The 23,996-nt window shown below is 42.8% G+C and overlaps 1 protein-coding gene across 1 annotated transcript in view; it reads left to right on the forward strand.

Moving 5' to 3' along the window:
- Positions 1-11,867, forward strand: part of LOC311150049 (chemokine-like protein TAFA-5) — a gene marked incomplete at both ends in the record, with an annotated part of 67,173 nt that extends 55,306 nt beyond the window's left edge. The window contains one exon of the mRNA XM_084187294.1: positions 11,844-11,867. Coding sequence (XP_084043420.1) covers positions 11,844-11,867 — 24 coding nt within the window. The remainder of the gene's footprint in view (positions 1-11,843) is intronic.
- Between the last annotated feature and the right edge of the window lie 12,129 nt (positions 11,868-23,996).

Genomic DNA, 23,996 nt, shown 5'->3' on the forward strand with positions numbered 1-23,996 from the left:
CATTTCCTGGGACACTAGTTGTCGTCCGTTGTTGCTAACGAGTTGGAGTGGCGATCCGAACCGACTAAACACTTCTCCAAGCTTCTCGATGGTCTTCTCTGCATTAGTAGAACTCATGATGGCAACCTCTAGCCAATTTCTATGAGTATCCACGACAACAGGAAACATTCTGTATTCTAATTGACCTGCGAAGTCGATATGTATGCATTGCCATGCCGCCTCCGGGCAATCCCATGTAGGAAGAGGTGCAAGTTGAGAACCTTATGACATGAGGAACATGTTTTTGCTTTCCACCAGAAGTAGCTTTGTGCGATTTCCTTCATGCGAACCATTCCACAATGACCTGAGTTTAGCTGTTGCAATACTGGTTTCCTCAGTGAAGGCTGAATGATAACTCTCCTCCCCACAGCAGACAACCGGACTGTACTGGCAGCTCAGTTCTCCTGGAAATGTAAGGTTTCATTTCCGGATCATCTCCTGCGACTTTACCTTTGATGACAATGTCCATCAATTCAGATCACTGGGTCGTTTCTGGTGTTTCTCCGCAATTGTGTTGAAGTGACTGGTGCGTTTTCCACTCGTCTGAAGTAGAAGATCTCAACTTGGCGTGACTCCGGCTTGACCACAATTAGTGACAACCTGGAAAGTCCATCTGTGTTGCAGTGCAGTTCTGACTTGTGGTACTTGATTTCATAAGTGTGTGCTGAAAATGCAATTGACGGAATCCCCCCCCCCAAAAAAAGAATCCCAGTATGCAGTCCAAAGATGGTCATCAGCGGACGTTGATCTGTAAGAAGGGTGAACTTCCTCCCGTACAGATACTGGTGAAACTTACGCACACCAAAAACGATGCCTATGGCTTCTCGTTCTATCTGTGCGTAGTTACTTTCTGCTTTGTTCAATATCCTCAATGTGAAAGTAATCGGCTTCTTTGCCTGGAAGCAATGATATGGGACACGACTGTTCCCACACCATAAAGAAGCATCACAAGCTAGTTGGATGAGCAATGACGATGATTTCAGGAGTTTCCTTGGTTTTCACGAATGCTTCCTCACATTATTCTGTTCATTTCCATGTTTTGTCCTGACAAAGCAACTGATGTAGCGGTTTCAGCTTTATTGCTAAGCTCGGGATTAAGTGTCCATAGTAATTCAATAACCACAGGAAAGAACGTAGTTGGCTCACGTTCTGAGGAGCTTGGGCGTCCAAGATAGCCTTAACACTAGAACGGCTGGGTGTCAATGGACCCCCCTTTAAGCTAGTGAGCAGTAATTCTGACTGCAACATTCTAACAGTGTAATTCATATATTTAATATATGCTATAGCAAAAATAATCATTTGGTTGTGTTTATAAAGGCCTTGGGTAACATTAGAATACAATTTGTATTTTATTTCAAATAACACAATAACATTTTCATTAGTTTATGTTACTGTAGGCCAGGGTTCTTCAATTCCGGTCCTGGAGGGCCGAAACACTTCTGTTTTTTATTTCTACCTGGTAGTTAATTGCACTCACCTGGTGTCCCAGGTCTGAATTAGCCCCTGATTAGAAGGAGAGGATGAAAAACAGAGGTGTTTCGGCCCTCCAGGACCCGAATTGAAGAACCCTGCTGTAGGCTATATGGAAAAACAAAAAAAATGCCAAAATTCTAGTGTTCAATCAATTTTATTCATTGAGTGTCTTTGTTACAACTATGAAACAGAAAGCATGTGTTGGAACATGGTAACAGCTTATTTTTTAATTTTTTTAAATACCCTAACCACCAAGAATCACGGTCAAAAGAGGCACAGTCAAATTATGAAAACATTAGTAGCCTAAACATCATTATAAGCGCCAAGTGGCCTTGATAAATAGTAAACTCGGCACAAAAGCAATAATGGCATTATAATGAATATACTGTAAGTGTCGATATGACAGCAGTCAAAAATAGTCAATTATTGTCAGCTTGTGTGCATTTTCACGCACTGGCATCAGTTGGATTTAATTTAGCTCTTATCCCTTGTCCTAACAGTTTACAACATTTTTGTAGCTTGACACACTTTGAAATCCCATCTCACTTTGTTCATGGTGCCAGCCAGACTTGTTTTCTTTGCAAGCAACTTGTTCGCCAGTGATGTGAAGAAATTGTCCATGGTGACATTGCTCCCCTTGCCAAACGTGAAGTTCCACAAGCCTCATCATCACATTCTCCATCTAGAATGGCGCTGGAGAAAATCACTGCCGTTTTACAGCCCTCTAACCAATTATACTTTTATGTGTGTTTTTTCGCGTTATTTGTAATTTATTCTGTACATAATGTTTCTGCCACTGTCTCTTATGACCAAAAAGAGCTTCTGGATATCAGGACAGTGAATACTCAACTCGTATTGGACGAAGATTTTTTCTTCAACGAGTCGGATGCAAAGGATATTCTACAGACACCCGACAATGCCCAAATCCCCGTCATTCACATGAGAAAGAGACAGAGATATCGTGGACGTAGGATCCAACGGCGTGTGAGTAAACTGCCTCTTCCATCATTCCTATTAGCCAATGTTAAATCATTTGAAAATGAATTAGATGACCTAAGATTAAGGTTATCCTACTAATGGGACATTAAAAACTGTAATATCTTATGTTTCACCGAGTCATGGCTGAACGACGACATGGATAACATACAGCTGGCGGGTTGTACGCTACATCGGCAGGATAGAACGGCTGACTCCGGTAAGACAAGGGGTGGCGGTCTGTGTGTATTTGTAAACAACAGCTGGTGCATAAAGTCTAATACTAAGGAAGTCTCAAGGTTTTGCTCGCCCGAGGTAGAGTATCTCATGATAAGCTGTAGACCACACTATTTACCAAGAGAGTTTTCATCTATATTTTTCATAGCTGTCCATTTACCACCACAAACCAATGCTGGCACTAAGATTGCACTCAATGAGCTGTATAAGGCCATAAGTAAACAGAAAAAACGCTCATCCAGAGGCAGCGCTCCTAGTGGCTGGGGACTTTAATGCAGGGAAACTTAAATCCGATCTACCTCATTTCTACCAGCATGTTAAACGTGCAACTAGAGGGAAAAAAACTCTAGACCACCTTTACTCCACACACAGAGACACGTACAAAGCTCTCGCTCGCCCTCCATTTGGCAAATCTGACCATAACTCTATCCTCCTGATTCCTGCATATAAGCAAAAACTAAAGCAGGAAGCACCAGTGACTCGGTTAATAAGGAAGTGGTCAGATGACGCAGATGTTAAGCTACTGGACTGTGTTGCTAGCACAGACTGGAATATGTTCCGGGATTCTTCCAATAGCATTGAGGAGTACACCACATCAGTCACTGGCTTCATCAATAAGTGCATCGATGACGTCGTCCCCACAGTGACCGTACGTACCCCAACCAGAAGCCATGGATTACCGGCAACATCCGCACTGAGCTAAACGGTAGAGCTGCCGCTTTCAAGGAGCGAGACTCTAACCCGGATGCTTATACAGTGAGGGAAAAAAGGTATTTGATCCCCTGCTGATTTTGTATGTTTTCCCACTGACAAAGACATGATCAGTCTATAATTTGAATGGTAGGTTTATTTGAAGAGTGAGAGACAGAATAACAACAACAAAAAATCCAGAAAAACGCATGTCAAAAATGTTATAAATTGATTTGCATTTTAATGAGGGAAATAAGTATTTGACCCCTCTGCAAAACATTACTTAGTACTTGGTGGCAAAACCCTTGTTGGCAATCACAGAGGTCAGACATTTCTTGTAGTTGGCCACCAGGTTTGCACACATATCAGGAGGGATTTTGTTCCACTCCTCTTTGCAGATCTTCTCCAAGTCATTAAGGTTTCGAGGCTGACGTTTGGCAACTCGAACCTTCAGCTCCCTCCACAGATCTTCTATGGAATTAAGGTCTGGAGACTGGCTAGGTCACTCCAGGACCTTAATGTTCTTCTTCTTGAGCAACTCCTTTGTTGCCTTGGCCGTGTGTTTTGGGTCATTGTCATGCTGGAATACCCATCCACGACCCATGTTCAATGCCCTGGCTGAGGGAAGGAGGTTCTCACCCAAGATTTGATGGTACATGGCCCCGTCCAACATCCCTTTGATGTGGTGCAGTTGTCCTGTCCCCTTAGCAGAAAAAAAAACCCAAAGCATAATGTTTTCACCTCCATGTTTGACGGTGGGGATGGTGTTCTTGGGGTCATAGGCAGCATTCCTCATCCTCCAAACACGGCGAGTTGAGTTGATGCCAAAGAGCTCGATTTTGGTCTCATCTGACCACAACACTTTCACCCAGTTCTCCTCTGAATCATTCAGATGTTCATTGGCAAACTTCAGAGGGGCCTGTATATGTGCTTTCTTGAGCAGGGGGACCTTGCGGGCGCTGCAGGATTTCAGTCCTTCACGGCGTAGTGTGTTACCAATTGTTTTCTTGGTGACTATGGTCCCAGCTGCCTTGAGATCATTGACAAGATCCTCCCGTGTAGTTCTGGGCTGATTCCTCACCGTTCTCATGATCATTGCAACTCCACGAGGTGAGATCTTGCACGGAGCCCCAGGCCGAGGGATATTAACAGTTATTTTGTGTTTCTTCCATTTGCGAATAATCGCACCAACTGTTGTCACCTTCTCACCAAGCTGCTTGGCGATGGTCTTGTAGCATATTCCAGCCTTGTGTAGGTCTACAATCTTGTCCCTGACAGCTTTGGATATCTCTTTAGTCTTGGCCATTGTGGAGAGTTTGGAATCTGATTGATTGATTGCTTCTGTGGACAGGTGTCTTTTAACAGGTAACAAACTGAGATTAGGAGCACTCCCTCTATGAGTGTGCTCCTAATCTCAGCTCATTACCTGTATAAAAGACACCTGGGAGCCAGAAATCTTTCTGATTTAGAGGGGGTCAAATACTTATTTCCCTCATTAAAATGCAAATCAATTTATAACATTTTGACATGCGTTTTTCTGGATTTTTTGTTGTTGTTATTCTGTCTCTCACTGTTCAAATAAACCTACCATTAAAATTATAGACTGATAATTTCTTTGTCAGTGGGCAAACGTACAAAATCAACAGGGGATCAAATACTTTTTTCCCTCACTGTAAGAAATCCCACTATGCCATCTGACGAACCATCAAACGGGCAAACAGTCAATACAGGACTAAGATTGAATCGTACTATACCGGCTCTGACGCTCGTCGGATGTGACAGGGCTTGAACACTATTACAGACTACAAAGGGAAGCACAGCCGCGAGCTGCCCAGTGACACAAGCCTACCAGACGAGCTAAATCACTTCTATGCTCGCTTCGAGGCAAGTAACACTGAAGCATGCATGAGAGCATCAGCTGTTCCGGATGACTATGTGATCACGCCCTCCGTAGCCGATGTGAGTAAGACCATTAAACAGGTCAACATTCACAAGGCCCCATGGCCAGACGGATTACCAGGACGTGTACTCCGAGAAGGACGTGTACGTCTTCACTGACATTTTCAACATGTCCCTGACTGAGTCTGTAATACCAACAAGTTTCAAGCAGAACACCATAGTCCCTGTGCCCAAGAACACTAAGATAACCTGCCTAAATGACTACCGATCTGTAGCACTCACGTGCTTTGAAAGGCTGGTCATGGCTCACATCAACACCATTATCTCAGAAACCCTAGACCCACTCCAATTTGCATACTGCCCCAACAGATCCACAGATGATGCAATCTCTATTGCACTCCACACTGCCCTTTCCCACCTGGACAAGAGGAACACCTACGTGAGAATGCTATTCATTGACTACAGCTCAGCGTTCAACATCAGTGCCCTCAAAGCTCATCACTATGCTAAGGACCTGGGACTAAACACCTCCCTCTGCAACTGGATCCTGGACTTCCTGACGGGCCGCCCCCAGGTGGTAAGGGTAGGTAACAACACATCTGCCACGCTGATCCTCAACACGGGGGCCCCTCAGGGGTGCGTGCTCAGTCCCCTCCTGTACTCCCTGTTCATCCATGACTGCATAGCCAGGCATGACTCCAACACCATCATTAAGTTTGCCTACGACACAACAGTGGTAGGCCTGATCACTGACAACGATAAGACAGCCTATAGTGAGGAAGTCAGAGATATGGCTGTGTGGTGCCAGGATAACAACATCTCCCTCAACGTGAGATGATTGTGGACTACAGTATAAAAACAGAGGACTGTGCACGCCCCCATTCTCATTGACGGGGCTGTAGTGGAACAGGTTGAGAGCTTCAAGTTCCTTGGTGTCCACATCACCAACAAACTATCATGGTCCAAACACACCAATACAGTCGTGAAGAGGGCACGACAAAGCCTATTCCCCCTCAGGAGACTGAAAAGATTTGGCATGGGTCCTCAGATCCTCAAAAAGTTCTACAGCTGCACCATCGAGAGTATCTTGACTGGTTGCATCACTGGCTGGTATAGCAACTGCTCGGCCTCCGACCACATGGCACTACAGAGGGTAGTGCGTACGGCCCAGTACATCACTGGGGCCAAGCTTCCTGCCATCCAGGACCTCTATACCAGGCGGTGTCATAGGAAGGCCCTAAAAACTGTCAAAGACTCCAGCCACCTTAGTCATTGACTGTTCTCTCTGCTACCGCACGGCAAGCGGCGCCGGAGCACCAAGTCGAGGTCCAAGTGGCTTCTAAACAGCTTCTACCCCCAAGCCATAAGACTCCTGAACAGCTAATCATGGCTACCCGGACTATTTGCATTGCCCACCCCCACCCCACCCCACCCCACCCCCCTCTTTTACGCTGCTGCCACTCTGTTTATTATTTATGCATAGTCACTTTATCTCTACCCACATGTACATATTACCTCAATTACCTCGACTTACCAGTGCCCCTGCACATTGACTCTGTACCGGTACCCCCTGTATATAGCCTTCCTACTGTTATTTTATTTTACTGCTGCTTTAATTATTTGCTATTTTCTATTTTTTACTTATATATTTGTTTATTTTTTATTTTCTTAAAAAACTGCATTGTTGGTTAAGGGCTTGTAAGCATTTCACTGTAAGTATTCGACACGTGGCAAATACAATTTTATTTTATTTTATTTGACACTCGCGCCTGCTGCCCGATGTGGATATTTTCCCAGAGATTGAAAGCCGTTCAGCATGTACAATTACTCACGCTCTCGCTGTGTAGCCTACTCCAAGTAGGCCAGAGTAGACTGCTTTGATTTGGTGAACTGATATAGGGTACATAGCATTTTAAGATTAGGCCTATAATTAATATGGATCATTACAATAAAAGGGCCTGCCCTGTTCTTCATTCACAATTGGTGATTACATAATTAAGCTTATTTTGCTTCCCGTCGCTCATCAACTCACCCATTCTCCCCCATCATACTTTACTTCATTTATTTCATCTGTTGTTATATGTGTGAAATTAGTTTCGGTCTAGTTTTGGTTCAGTTTGGAGGCAATTGCTAGGGGGATTATCAGCTGGGCACTGCACTTTCAACTGTTGGAAAAAAGGAGCGGAGCAGGCCCTACTGTTGGGAGAAGGAGGGGCAATGGGGGATATATATATTTTTTATGACCTCCTAAAACTGGTTATAACTCAAGTTCTGTTTGTGATATAAAGACTAACAATGGCAGTATGTTATATATACTTAATTAGGAACGGAGGGGGGCATGAGTAAAAACAAGTCTGAGTAATAAAATAAATAAATAATGAGCAGTCAAGATGACTGCTTTAGCGGTTCTAGTGTTAACCTTGGACGGAGCCTTGTGAAGACCCGGGGCGTCGATGACGTGCCCGAGGTATTCAACCGATGATTGGAAGAATAATGCAATTGGCATGCTGACTGCAGGAATGTCCACCAGAGCGGTTGGCAGAGAATTAAATGGTAATGTATCTACCTTAAGCCGCCTCCTACGTAATTTTAGAGAATTTGGCAGTACTGTATGTCCAACCGGCCTCACAACTGCAGACCACGTGTGACCACGCCTGCCCAGGACCTCAACATCTGGCTTCTTCACTTGCGGGATCGTCTGAACCAGCCATCCGGACAGCTGATGAAACTGTTAGTTTGCACAACCAAAGAATTTCTGCACAAACCGTCACAGGGAAGCTCATCTACGGGCTCGTCGTCCTCACCAGGGTCTTGACCTGACTGCAGTTCGGCATCGTAACTGACTTCAATGGGCAAATGCTCACCTTCAATGGCCACTGTTACGCTGGAGAAATGTGCTCTTCATGGATGAATCCCAGTTTCAACTGTACCGGGCAGATGGCAGACAGCGTGTATGGTGTCGTGTGGGCGAATGGTTTGCTGATGTCAACGTTGTGAACAGAGTGCCCCATGGTGGCGCTGGAGTAATGGTATGGGTGGGCATAAGCTAAGGACAACAAACACAATTGCATTTTATCTATGGAAATTTGAATGTAGAGAGATACCGTGACGAGATCTTGAGGCCCATTGTCGTGCCATTCATCTGCTGCCATCACCTCATGTTTCATCATGATAATGCACGGCATAATTATTGGAAGCTGAAAATGTCCCAGTTCTTCAATAGCCTGCATACTCACCAAACATGTCACCCATTGAGCGTGTTTGGGATGCTCTGGATCGACGTGTACGACAGCGTGTTCCAGTACCCGCCAATATCCAGCAACTTCACACAGCCATTGAAGAGGAGTGGGACAACATTCCACAGGCCACAATCAACAGCCTGATCAACTCTATGCGAAGGATATGTGTTGTGCTGCATGAGCAAATGGTGGTCAAAAGAGATACTGAATGATTTTCTGATCCACGCCCCTACCTTTTTAAAAAAGGTATCTGTGACCAACAGATGCATATCTGTATTCCCAGTCATGTGGAATCCATAGATTAGGGCCTAATATTGTACACATTGATGGCCAGTCCAATGTGATTTTATCCAACCATGAATGTCCCAGTAGTGATGGATAGTCTCTTTTCACGATGTGGAGTGGCAGCTTTTCAATGTGTCTGTTTAACTGAACTGTGACCTCAGGGATGCCTCTCACGGCGACAGATTCACCTGTGTATGTCTTTAACACGATGTGTGCTGGCTGAAGTGGAAGGTGTTGCAGTGTCTTTTTGTAGACTGTGTCTGACACGAGATACAGCTGCCCCTGTGTCAATCTCTATACGCACCGGCTGCTCTTCTAGCAAGGGAGAGCCATAGTAGCCGTGCAGCTCCCCAGTAACAGTCAGTATATTCAGTGTGACTTCCTCGTCTGATGAGTCACTCACCTCAGTGTTCTCCTGCTCAACAGTGTGAACATCTCTTTTTCTTTCTTTGGAATGTCTCTTTCTTGTTTTCAGTCTTTAACATTTTCTCTGAGCTCTTTTTGTTTCTGCAGGCTTGTTTGATGTGGCCCTTTTCACCACAGGCTCAGCAATCCATGTCCTTACACCAGCATGTAGACATCTAATGTCCCGCCTTGCCACAGCGGAGCATGTGCCTTGATTTCCCTGTCTCTGATTTTCAGTTGCAACTCTGCACTTGTCCTGATGAACTCAACTGCTGAGCCTTTTTAGTAGCTAGTTCCATGGACACACTGACTTCAATGGCCTTTGCCAAGGTCAGATTACTTTCAGTCAATAGTCTCTTTTGTGTAGCTTCACTCCGTAGCCCATGTCATCTAGAGCATCATTAAACTCAAAGTGCTCTGATAGTGTCTTTAATGCAGCAGCAAACATTGTCACTGATTCTCCCTCTTCCTGACATCCGTTTCGAATCCTTTTCTGCCGCCCATGACGATGCTAACTATCTCTCTTAGCTAGCTCGACAATGCACTTGCCTCTGCTAACAATACACTGTGCTAATATTAGCCTAGACTGTACCACGGAAAATAACAGTTTTAAACTTGTAATAAAAAACATGTTAAAACGACTTCTTCTGGACAGAATAGTTCCTGTAGTTTCAGACTTACTTGTCGCCAATCTTTTGTTATGTCTCGTGGGTTTCATAACCAAGACTTTATAACAATTCAATAATGATGAGACGGGAGACAGGAATCAGTTCAACCATTTATCTATAACATGCAACCCCCATGATGCTCTTGCGGCACAACCCCAATACACAACAGTAGCAATTCTAGCAATAGGCCTAAAGATAGAAAGTGCTATGGTATGTTTTGCTGCAGATCTCATCCAACAAATAATGTACAGAGAAATGGGACCAGCCCAGCTGTTAGATAGTGACTGTTTTTCATCTTCGTTAGCAATTAAAATGAATGACAATGGTGTGTTGCCTGGATGAGTACACAAACTCCCCGCCCTGGTCTGATAGCATGCACTCTGGCATGTTGTGTATTTGGGGCTCTGACTGGAGGCAGAATAAGAGCAATTCTAATGGTTGTTTGTGGCTCTGAGCTTGAGATGTTAACCCCACCCGGCAAAGGCCGGAAGCGAAGCCGTTAGCAGCACGGTGAAGCCGGTTACATAGAGACACATTCTCTTTTAGGGTTAGGTCAGCACTCCTACTCTGAGAAGCTTGACACATACAGTCCATGGAGCTCAGAGTCAGGGTTTATGCCTTTCAATAAAACAAAGAATAGCTAATTAGTGTAACACTCATTACCTTTGTTGTATCCCTCTCTTTCTCCATCCCTCTCCCATTCTTTTTTTTCTATCTTTCTCTTGGTAGCCTAAGGAGAGGACATAGTCTGCGATGTCCTTAGGTTTCTTGTCCTGTGAACACTAGGCATTGCCCAGCTGTTTGTTTGACTGGCAGTGGTACAGGCCACTATGTCTCTCCCACACCTCCTCTCCTGGACCCAACTCACCTTGTTAGCCTTTTAATTAGATTCTATTGTGGTCATATAAGCTTTTTTTCCCCTCTCACTCTTTTCTTATTTTGATTTAAAGATGCAGTAGAAGTACTTAGCATTTAGATTACATGTTGTCGGAGAGGTGCGGTGGATCAGCACTGCTCTGAGGAGTGTTTCTCTGATAGCGCTAGGTAGGGCACTCAGACAGACAGACAGACAGACAGACACGACTGATCTATCGACTGAACTACCGACTGACCAACAGATGGGTGGGAAGTGGAATACCAACTGTGCCCGTTGTTGCTGCAGGAGTCCCGCACAGCAGAGAAGAGGCTCCTGGGAATGCCAATGTGTTTACCACTCCCCACTGCACCATGGCCTCGATTGGCTCCACAGACCATTAGCTTCCTGATTATGATCAGCTTAGACATTAGCTCCTTGGAAGTATGTCATTCATTCCCCACAGCTAGAAAGCACTAGCAGTTGTTTCCGTCCCTCTGGGCAAAAGGCAAACAGTTGTTTTCGATGCCTTACCAGTTTAAATGCCCTCACGAGTTTCTTCGAAAATGTGAGGGAAACAACAGAAAGTGCTCTGGGAAATGAATGAGACACACAAAAAGATTAGTGCTTATTCAGAGAGAATAGATAATGAAGTGGAAAGAAAGAACTATTCCTTTACTATTAAACAACATGCAGCAAGCATGTAGTTTGATTTTCACTGGACACACAGCATATTCGAATTGTTCTATTGTGACACTGGAAGGTAATGCCTCAGGAACCATGGCTCAGGCGTCCATCTGGACCCATCTTACCTGCTAGTATTTCCTGGTAGTGTGTAGTTCAAAGGTCAGAAAAAGTGCAACATTTGACAAGTAAACCTAACCTTAAGTTTCCATCATCTAGCCTTAAATATAATTGAATGTCTTGCCATCTGTGCTTCGAAAGGGACATCTGTTATATGCTTCATGCTCCTTGCCATTTGGCAGGAATAAAGTATGATCGTGTACTTTGATAGAAGAGAGCTGTGGTCTGTCCTGAAGTTTCTCTGCCTTTCAATCTTTTCTTTTATCTTCTTTCTAGCCTTTGCCTAAGGAGCCATCGTAAGGAGTTTAGAACACAGTGGGTAGGTGAGTCTGGCTCAATCGATTCTCTCAAAGTGTATGTTGTTTCTTTTATGCACTGCCAGCTATCTGGTCTGTAAGACGAGCAGAAGTGCAGATCTGAGACCATCTTACCGTCTACCAATGCTAACTTTAATCGTTGGAGTTTTAAAGGTAAAACTGGCCTCGGCACTTATATATAGTAAGGGCAACATCCACCTAATCATAGCAACGTTTTTCTCTTTTACACAGAAAATACATAATTGGTGGCTGCATTTTCCTCTGCGAAAATGGCTTTGATGCATGTAATAAAAAGGGCAAAAGAAAAATCTAAGGGCGCTATAGTGCTAGAAAATAACCTAATGCAGAGGGTTACAAATTAATAAAGCCCAACGAGGCTACGTCAAAGGACCAGGCTACTTCAAATGGCTGCGTTGTTTAAGAAGACTAAGAGATTGCATTATTTTTGGACTGAGAAGGATATTTTTGGGCTGAGAAGGAAAGAAAACTAATAACCGTATTAAGTTAAACCCGGACCGCAGAAAATGCTGAACTGGGCAAAAATCCATAAACTCATTTTTTGTTTCACCCGGTAAACATTGGCTACTGCAGTTTATCCAATTGCTTATTTAGTTAATTTATTCCATGTAAATACCTTTTATGTGAAGCAATAGGAATATTATTTCTCCATAGTGCAGGGCTGTGTGAATCCCAGCCTAGAAAAAGACTGACTGTCAAATTGGGCGATATTGCAGAATCTCAATGCCTATATGTCTCACAGCCAATAGTGTAAGATTGATTTTCCTTCTTCCACAGAGAAAACAAAATGAATCACAGACAATTACCAGAGACCGGGAGAAAAAGGGGGATTGAGGGTGTCGTAAATATTTATTTTCCGGGTGGCCTCAAATTCATGAATTTCTTTGCAGATTTGCAGACTCATATTTCAATGTATGAAAGATTCATATGGGCTGTCTAGGGTGTCTAATTTGACCATTGCTCATGGTGAATCATTTATATATGTAGACATTTTTTATATGGTTTTATTATCTTTGAACTCAATGAAATGTTAATAAAAAGTAGCTTTAGAATAGTACATTAAGTATGCAGAAAAAGATATGGAGGATGAAAATAGTATGTTTTATTTAACCTTTATTTATACAGGTTATTCTCATTGTGATCAAATCTCTTTTACAAGAGAGACCTGTTCAAAGTAAGCTACAGTGGGGAAAAAAAGTATTTAGTCAGCCACCAATTGTGCAAGTTCTCCCACTTAAAAAGATGAGAGAGGCCTGTAATTTTCATCATAGGTACACGTCAACTATGACAGACAAAATGAGGAAAAAAAATCCAGAAAATCACATTGTAGGATATTTTATGAATTTATTTGCAAATTATGGTGGAAAAAAAGTATTTGGTCAATAACAAAAGTTTCTCAATACTTTGTTATATACCCTTTGTTGGCAATGACACAGGTCAAACGTTTTCTGTAAGTCTTCACATGGTTTTCACACACTGTTGCTGGTATTTTGGCCCATTCCTCCATGCAGATCTCCTCTAGAGCAGTGATGTTTTGGGGCTGTCGCTGGGCAACACGGACTTTCAACTCCCTCCAAAGATTTTCTATGGGGTTGAGATCTGGAGACTGGCTAGGCCACTCCAGGACCTTGAAATGCTTCTTACGAAGCCACTCCTTCATTGCCCGGGCGGTGTGTTTGGGATCATTGTCATGCTGAAAGACCCAGCCACGTTTAATCTTCAATGCCCTTGCTGATGGAAGGAGGTTTTCACTCAAAATCTCACGATACATGGCCCCATTCATTCTTTCCTTTACACGGTCATCCTGGTCCCTTTGCAGAAAAACAGCCCCAAAGCATGATGTTTCCACCCCCATGCTTCACAGTAGGTATGGTTTTCTTTGGATGCAACTCAGCATTCTTTGTCCTCCAAACATGACGAGTTGAGTTTTTACCAAAAAGTTATATTTTGGTTTCATCTGACCATATGACATTCTCCCAATCCTCTTCTGGATCATCCAAATGCACTCTAGCAAACTTCAGACGGGCCTGGACATGTACTGGCTTAAGCAGGGGGACACGTCTGGCACTGCAGGATTTGAGTCCCTGGCGGCGTAGTGTGTTACTGATGGTAGGCTTTGTTACTTTGGTCCCAGCTCTCTGCAGGTCATTCACTAGGTCCCCCCGTGTGGTTCTGGGATTTTTGCTCACCGTTCTTGTGATCATTTTGACCCCACAGGGTGAGATCTTGCGTGGAGCCCCAGATTGAGGGAGATTATCAGTGGTCTTGTATGTCTTCCATTTCCTAATAATTGCTCCCACAGTTGATTTCTTCAAACCAAGCTGCTTACCTATTGCAGATTCAGTCTTCCCAGCCTGGTGCAGGTCTACAATTTTGTTTATGGTGTCCTTTGACAGCTCTTTGGTCTTGGCCATAGTGGAGTTTGGAGTGTGACTGTTTGAGGTTGTGGACAGGTGTCTTTTATACTGATAACAAGTTCAAACAGGTGCCATTAATACAGGTAACGAGTGGAGGACAGAGGAGCCTCTTAAAGAAGAAGTTACAGGTCTGTGAGAGCCTTGCTTGTTTGTAGGTGACCAAATTTTTTTCCACCATCATTTGCAAATAAATGCATTAAAAATCCTACAATGTGATTTTCTGGAATAAAATGTCTCAATTTGTCTGTCATAGTTGACGTGTACCTATGATGAAAATTACAGGCCTCTCTCATCTTTTTAAGTGGGAGAACTTGCACAATTGGTGGCTGACTAAATACTTTTTTCCCCCACTGTACATCATCCTTAAGCCGTCATTATACACCACTTGTTGGAATATTATAAGTGTTTGTAAAGTCAGCTTACTTGGGAAGTTGATTTCTTTTTTTCCTATTAAAAAGTCCATTGTTCGCTCAAGATTAAGTCCCCAGTAGCTCAGTTGGTAGAGCATGGCGCTTGCAACGCCAGGGTTGTGGGTTCGTTTCCCACGGGGATGCCAGTATGAAAATGTATGCACTCACTAACTGTAAGTCGCTCTGGATAAGAGTGTCTGCTAAATATGTAAAATGTAATCCTGTATAAATGACAGTGAACAACCATGAGTGATGAAATACCTTGTTTTCTCAATTCTATTGTTTACCCCTCTTTCTCCCTCTCTCCAACACCCTACCCCCATTCCAGGTTTTTTATTGCCAATCATGGCAGAAGGGGAACCGAGGCCAATCACCAGGAAAACACATTTTGTGTCCATTCGCCAATTTTTTGCTCAAACCACTACACACCCCCACTCCACAAATCAGAGGAGCCCTACTATGTGACAGTGCACAGAGGTCTGTACCAGCCAATGAAAGCAACACACCACAGCATCGTCATTGGGACCCACATGCCACGTCACAAACTGAAATACAAAAACTACTGTATATAACCTGGGTTGTTTCAGCACGGCAAGCAGGATATCATTGGGAGTCTATGCATGTGTAAGGAAACAACCATTTCACCACCTATCCCTATGGAAACAAATCTGAAGGCATTTTGTGTGTTTGTGTGTGTGTGTGTGGGAGGGAGGGGGGGGGGGGGGGGGGGGACTTGGCTTAGACTAGTCAAAAGATCCTTTGCCCCCCTTTTAGGATGAGTACCGATACAAGAACCATTCATGGACATTTCACCCAAGGAAATAGTCTGTTTGGTCAAGGTGTTGGTTTGTCCTGCTGAAGAGCCATGATGAGTTTGGTGGACACAGGAGTTTGTGGAAGCAGGATATGATACTAATGGGTGCCAGTCTGAGGGTTGGGTCCCAAGAGAATTTGAGATGAAAATAAGAAAATCCTATGAGAGCATCATACTCTCTTCTGTTTTTGGCAACTTCTACAGTGAAAAAAGGATCAACTAACTATATGCTCTACATTTACAGCTTGGAGGAGAAACTCTTGGATGGATTTGTCAGTGACTATTTAACTTGACATTGACAAAGCATTGTTTATCTGGTGCATAGGATTGATGGGACTGTTGCGAGTAAGGATTCCCCAATACTGTCTGTCAATAAACCACCCACTTCACTGAGCTATAGGAGAGCTTCATGCGACACTTACTGATGTACTACACCTGCCTGGCCCTTTATCCTGTGTTCTAATTATTTGGTGTGTATGTGCGTGAGCATCTTGGTGTGTGTGTGTGCATGCCTCCTGATATACACTGTAAAATGGTAAACAGTTGACATAATCTTGTTCTTAAGTTTGACACATCCAGTACTGTACTTATGTCAGAACCTTGTCACTTTACATGAAGCTCACTTTCTTGCAAACTTGTATAATCATGTTTTAGGGGATGATCATTGATTTAAAGCATCATTACAACCGAATCAATGTTTTCAATACAGAAATAAATATATAGAAAGATCTATGTCACATAAGTTAAAAACAGTAAGTATGTCCATCAATGTGTAGTATCAATTCATTATTTCAAAGTTATGGTTTAAATTGCCTATGTTTTTATATGAAACACATTGATGTAGTATGGAGTTATGACACTTGCAAAGTGCTGCTGTTTATATTGGATATAATGTGTACATTCACCGTGTATACTGTACCGTGAATATTATTAACTTATTATTAAGTTAACCTTTATTTAACCTTTATTTTACTAGGCAAGTCAACTTGAATTTATGTTACAAGAATATGAGAGAGTGAGCGTTACAAAAGAGTGAGATCATAAGGATATTGTACGCATATCACTGAAATTGAGGTATTGTCCTTTGAGAAACATGAGGATAAAAAGACAGCCTCTCATCCCTGGGGCTAATTGAATTGCCTTCTTGTGTGTGTGTGTGCGTGTGTCTGTGCGTTTTCAGTGTGGCCGTGTGTGCGTTTGTGAATGTAGTTGTGTGCTTGATGCTTGCTTCATAGCGACAACGTTTACATGCGCAAAGTATTCCGGATAATAGCTCATATCCCGGTTAAGGTCTTATTCAGGATAAGATGTTTACGTGCACCTTTGATATCCCGCTCACGAGTATCCCTGTAACATGAATAAACAAAATATTAATAATTTGTTTTTTTTGGTGGTTGCCTCATTTAGATATTTTTCTGCAAATAATTTCTGACATTAAGTAGGCTATTTGTTAGTCAACTTCTCCATAATTAGCTTCTCTTTTGTCATTACTTGATAATCTAGAATAATGTCATAATGTCATAAATCGATAGAATGATCATCAACAATCTAGTTGACATCTGTAAAGTATTCTCTTTCATTTCTGCTTCTCTTGCGGAGCGAAGACATTTGGGGAACGGGGAGATTTTCCTTGCAAAATTTCCAAATTACATCAGTTTGTTGACAGGTTTTAAAGGACATATTGTACATATTCATGAATTGGGTGTGGACATTTCCACATGGAGTTCATAAACATCAACAAATAGGGCACTGACAACTGTCAGTGTAGCTAGCTAGCATACTAACCTTACTAGCCTGCAGAGCTCTATCATACTATCCAGGTCTGTGCCCAAACAGTTTGAGCTTCTACTTCTAAAAATCCACCTTTCCAGAAATAAGTCTCTCACAGTTGCCGCTTGCTACAGACCCCCCTCAGCCCCAGCTGTGCCCTGGACACCATATGTGAATTGATTGCCCCCCATTTATCCTCAGAGTTCATACTGCTTGGTGACCTAAATTGGGATATGCTTAACACCCCGGCCATCCTACAATCCAAACTAGATGCCCTCAATTTCACACAAATTATCAACGAACCTACCAGGTACAACCCTAATTCCGTAAGCATGGGCACCCTCATAGATATCATCCTGACTAACTTACCCTCTAAATACACCTCCGCTGTCTTCAACCAGGATCTCAGCGATCACTGCCTTATTGCCTGCGTCCGTAACGGGTCCGTGGTCAAACGACCACCCCTCATCAATGTCAAACGCTCCCTAAAACACTTTAGCGAGCAGGCCTTCCTAACTGACCTGTCCCAGATATCCTGGATGGATATCGATCTCATTCCGTCAGTAGAGGATGCCTGGTTGTTCTTTAAAAGTAATTTCCTCTCAATCTTAAATAAACATGCCCCATTCAAAAAATACAGAACTAAGAACAGATATAGCCCCTGGTTCTCCTCAGACTTGACTGCCCTTGACCAGCACAAAAACATCCTGTGGTGTACTGCATTAGCATCAAATAGCCCCCGCGATATGCAACTTTTCAGGGAAGTTAGGAACCAATATACACAAGCAGTTAGGAAAGCAAAGGCTACCTTTTTCAAACAGAAATCTGCATCCTGTAGCACTAACTCCAAAAAGTTTTGGGACACTGTAAAGTCCATGGAGAATAAGAGCACCTCCTCCCAGCTGCCCACTGCACTGAGGCTAGGAAACACTATCACCACTGATAAATCTACAATAATCGAGAATATCAACAAGCATTTTGCTACGGCTGGCCATGCTTTCCACCTGGCTACCACTACCCTGGCCACCAGCTCTGCACCCTCCGCTGCAACTTTCCCATCCCCCCCCCCCCCCACTTCTCCTTCACACAAATTCAGACAGCTGATGTTCTGAAAGAGCTGCAAAGTCTGGACCCCTACAGATCATCTGGGCTAGTCAATCTGGACCCTTTCTTTCTAAATCTAGCCGCCGAAATTGTCGCAACCCTATTACTAGCCTGTTCAACCTCTCTTTCGTAACATCTGAGATCCCCAGAGATTGGAAAGCTGCCGCAGTCATCCCCCTATTCAAAGGGGGTGACACTCTAGATCCAAACTGTTACAGACCTATATCCTTCCTGCCCTGCCTTTCAAAAGTTTTTGAAAGCCAAGTTAACAAACAGATCACCGACCATTTCGAATCCCACCGTACCTTCTCCGCTATGCAATCCGGTTTCCGAGCTGGTCATGGGTGCACCTCAGCCACGCTCAAGGTCCTAAACGATATTATAACCGCAATCGATAATAGACAGTACTGTGCAGCCGTCTTCATCGACCTGGCCAAGGCTTTCGACTCTGTCAACCACCGCATTCTTATTGGCAGACTAAATAGCCTTGGTTTCTCAAATGACTGCCTCGCCTGGTTCACCAACTACTTCTCAGATAGAGTTCAATGTGTCAAATCGGAGGGCCTGTTGTCTGGACCTATGGCAGTCTCTATGGGGGTGCCACAGGGTTCAATTCTTGGGCCGACTCTTTTCTCTGTGTATATCAATGATGTCGCTCTTGCTGCTGGTGACTCTCAGATCCACCTCTACGCAGACAACACCATTTTGTATACATCTGGCCCTTCATTGGACATTGTGTTAACAAACCTCAAAACGAGCTTCAATGCCATACAGCTTCAGTAGCCTCCAACTGCTCTTAAACACTAGTAAAACTAAATGCATGCTCTTCAATCGAACGCTGCTGGCACCCGCCCACCCGACTAGAATCACTACTCTCGACGGGTCTGACCTAGAATATGTGGACAACTACAAATACTTAGGTGTCTGGTTAGACAATAAACTCTCCTTCCAGACTCACATTAAGCATCTCAAATCCAAAGTTAAATCTAGAATCGGCTTCCTATTTCGCAACAAAGCCTCCTTCACTCATCCTGCCAAATATGCCCTCGTAAAACTGACTATCCTACCGATCCTTGACTTCGGCGATGTCATTAACAAAATAGCCTCCAACACTCTACTCAGCTAATTGGATGTAGTCTATCACATTGCCATCCGTTTTGTCACCAAAGCCCCATATACTACCCACCACTGTGACCTGTACGCTCTTGTTGGCTGGTCCTCACTACATATTCCCGAGCCGACTAGGTGAAAAATCTGTCGATGTGCCCTTGAGCAAGGCACTTAACCCTAATTGCTCCTGTAAGTCGCTCTGGATAAGAGCGTCTGCTAAATGACTAAAAATTAAAAAATGTAAAAATAATTGTTGCCAAACCCACTGGCTCCAGGCCACATATAAATCACTGCTAGGCAAATCCCCGCCTTATCTTAGCTCATTGGTCACCATAGCAACACCCACCCGTAGTATGCGCTCCAGCAGGTATATCTCACTGGTCATCCCCAAAGCCAACACCTCCTTTGGCCGCCATTCCTTCCAGTTCTCTGCTGCCAATGACTGGAACGAATTGCAAAAATCTCTGAATCTGGAGACTCTTATCTCCCTCACTAACTTTAAGCATCAGTTGTCAGAGCACCTTACCGATCACTGCACCTGTACACAGCCCATCTGAAATTAGCCCACCCAACTACCTCATCCCCATATTGTTATTTATTTACCTCCATAACTTGCTACATTTGAACACACTGTATATATATTTTCTGTTGTATTTTTGACTTTATGTTTTGTTTTACCCCATATGTAACTCTGTGTTGTTGTTTTTATTGTTGCTTTTCTTTATCTTGGCCAGGTCGCAGTTATAAATGAGAACTTGCTCTCAACTGGCTTACCTGGTTAAATAAAGGTTAAATAAAAAATAAAAATAAATAAAAATACCTTATCTAACTAGCTAGCTAATAGTATATGTTGTTGCTGTTGATGCTGGGTTTTTTTAACTACACCTTATTCAAAAGATTAGCCAGCTGGCTCGGTGGCTGGTTCTGGATCTGGATTTGTCATAAGCATTGATTTAGGGGAAAACAACCCCATAGATGGAAACCACTTTGACTTCGCCATCTATTGTTATCTCCAAAGTTTTGGCATCTTCCATAAATTGTGGCCGCGAATCCGCCATACAAATAGTTAGAAAGAATAAGATGAAGCTCCGGTAATATGGATAACTATTGAAAGAAAACTATACGTTTCTTGATTTTTTTTTCTGCAGGTGCCTTTTAATTATCTGGATAGACACTTGTGGTTTCTAGCTAACGTTACACCAATCAAAGCAGTGGAACATGTAGCGAAGCTAAACTTGGGGCGACGGGGTGAGCAGGAATGCAAAATGCTATCATATCACGCAATTATACCATTTATATAATGGTCATATATATACAATATATATATACAGTGGGGAAAATAAGTATTTAGTCAGCCACCAATTGTGCAAGTTCCCCCACTTAAAAAGATGAGAGAGGCCTGTAATTTTCATCATAGGTACACGTCAACTATGACAGACAAAATGAGAAAAAATTATTCAGAAAATCACATTGTAGGATTTTTTATGAATTTATTTGCAAATTATGGTGGAAAATAAGTATTTGGTCAATAACAAAAGTTTCTCAATACTTTGTTATATACCCTTTGTTGGCAATGACACAGGTCAAACGTTTTCTGTAAGTCTTCACAAGGTTTTCACACACTGTTGCTGGTATTTTGGCCCATTCCTCCATGCAGATCTCCTCTAGAGCAGTGATGTTTTGGGGCTGTCGCTGGGCAACACAGACTTTCAACTCCCTCCAAAGATTTTCTATGGGGTTGAGATCTGGAGACTGGCTAGGCCACTCCAGGACCTTGAAATGCTTCTTACGAAGCCACTCCTTCGTTGCCCGGGCGGTGTGTTTGGGATCATTGTCATGCTGAAAGACCCAGCCACGTTTCATCTTCAATGCCCTTGCTGATGGAAGGAGGTTTTCACTCAAAATCTCACGATACATGGTCCCATTCATTCTTTCCTTTACACGGATCAGTCGTCCTGGTCCATTTGCAGAAAAACAGCCCCAAAGCATGATGTTTCCACCCCAATGCTTCACAGTAGGTATGGTGTTCTTTGGATGCAACTCATCATTCTTTGTCCTACAAACACGACGAGTTGAGTTTTTACCAAAAAGTTCTATTTTGGTTTCATATGACATTCTCCCAATCCTCTTCTGGATCATCCAAATGCACTCGAGCAAACTTCAGACGGGCCTGGACATGTACTGGCTTAAGCAGGGGGACACGTCTGGCACTGCAGGATTTTAGTCCCTGGCGGCGTAGTGTGTTACTAATGGTAGGCTTTGTTACTTTGGTCCCAGCTCTCTGCAGGTCATTCACTAGGTCCCCCTGTGTGGTTCGGGATTTTTGCTCACCGTTCTTGTGATCATTTTGACCCCACGGGGTGAGATCTTGCGTGGAGCCCCAGATCGTGGGAGATTATCAGTGGTCTTGTATGTCTTCCATTTCCTAATAATTGCTCCCACAGTTGATTTCTTCAAACAAAGCTGATTACCTATTGCAGATTCAGTCTTCCCAGCCTGGTGCAGGTCTACAATTTTGTTTCTGGTGTCCTTTGACAGCTCTTTGGTCTTGGCCATAGTGGAGTTTGGAGTGTGACTGTTTGAGGTTGTGGACAGGTGTCTTTTATACTGATAACAAGTTCAAACAGGTGCCATTAATACAGGTAACGAGTGGAGGACAGAGGAGCCTCTTAAAGAAGAAGTTACAGGTCTGTGAGAGCCAGAAATCTTGCTTGTTTGTCGGTGACCAAATACTTATTTTCCACCATAATTTGCAAATAAATTCATTAAAAATCCTACAATGTGATTTTCTGGATTTTTTTCCCTTAATTTGTCTGTCATAGTTGACGTGTACCTATGATGAAAATTACAGGCCTCTCTCATCTTTTTAAGTGGGAGAACTTGCACAATTGGTGGCTGACTAAATACTTTTTTTCCCCACTGTATATATATATATATATATATATATATATATATATATATATATACATACTAGCTCAAAATATAAGTGAACATTTACAAATTATCCAATGGATTATGAGAATCTTCAAAAAAATACAAATAAAGTGGAGGTGTCAGGCATCTTATTTGGGTTTTTCAAAACCGGGATACAAGCTTATTCATGTTATTGTAAATGGGATATGATGTTTATATGAGTCAACTCAAAAACAGAATACTTGAGTATCCCGAATAATAATGGAATATTGGTTTGCATGTAAATGTCGTCAGTGGTATGTGTGAAAAGAACACCACAATTCTCACCTGATCACACTTAACTTTGATTACTCCCAGCTGTACCCATGTCATTTTCTTTCACTCCTTTGTCTTGTTTTTTTTTACCCAACACAAATAAAATGCTCTTGATTTAATCTAATTCCATGGATGAAGTTATGAATCCACATCAGACGTATGATAAAAGAAAAGTTCTATGTCGTCTTGAAGAGAAGATATGAATGGTAGCAATCAAAGTTAGAGAACAAAGAAATGTAAGGAAGTCTTCCGTTTCTCTTTATATGTGGTCCTCTCTGTTACCATACTTTTAAAGGATTGCACTTTGAACAATACAATGGAAAAGGGGCATAAATGTCACGATCGTTGATGAACATGTCAGACCAAGGCACAGCGTGAAATGCATCCATGTTTATTGTACTGAATAAACATACAAAAACAACAAAAGGCAACGAACCGTGACGTTGGAAGGCTAATCACTAACAAGCCCAAACTCACCGAACACAAACAAGATCCCACAACACAGGCAGGAAAACTGTCTGCCTAAGTATGATCCCCAATCAGAGACAACGAGCAACAGCTGCCTCTGAATGGGAATCACACCCGGCCAAACATAGAAATAGAAACATAGAATATACAACATAGAAAAAGCACAACAAGGAATATACACACCCTGACTCAACATATAAGCGTCCCCTGAGTCAGGGCATGACAATAAAGATGACATTCCCCATGTACTTGCCACTAATGGCTCGTTTGCTAAGTTCATCGCATTGCTCATTGCTCTGCGTTACTCCTTTTTTTGTATCAGCATTAGCGCAGTATACATGATCCCAATTCTAGCTCTAAGATGGCGGCAATTTGAAAACACTAAAAAGTATATTGTGCTGATTTACTGGCACATTGAACCATGTTGCACGCCGTAGTTTAAGAACTGTGTGGGTAGTGCTAAAAAACAATGACACAATATCTGAATTCCTTTATCTTTATGCATCTTCGCCATTGGGAAAACATTTAAAGAAAATACATTTGTATGTGGTCGAACTGTGACCTTTTGACTCAAATGCATATTTTTCCTGTGACTCTTCAAATAGCAAAACAGCTTTTTGAAGAGCTGAACATCTACAATCAGTGTGAGGTAAATTTTAGGTCACATTGGCCCCATTATCTTTAATGGCTGAATCCTGCCACAACACAGCTAATACGACAAACACACTCCAGAGGCCTTGGACTCTCTAAACACAGCATCGTTAAAGAGTGCT

The sequence above is a fragment of the Coregonus lavaretus genome (assembly GCF_964263955.1).
Source record: "Coregonus lavaretus genome assembly, chromosome: 22".
NCBI lineage: Eukaryota > Metazoa > Chordata > Actinopteri > Salmoniformes > Salmonidae > Coregonus > Coregonus lavaretus.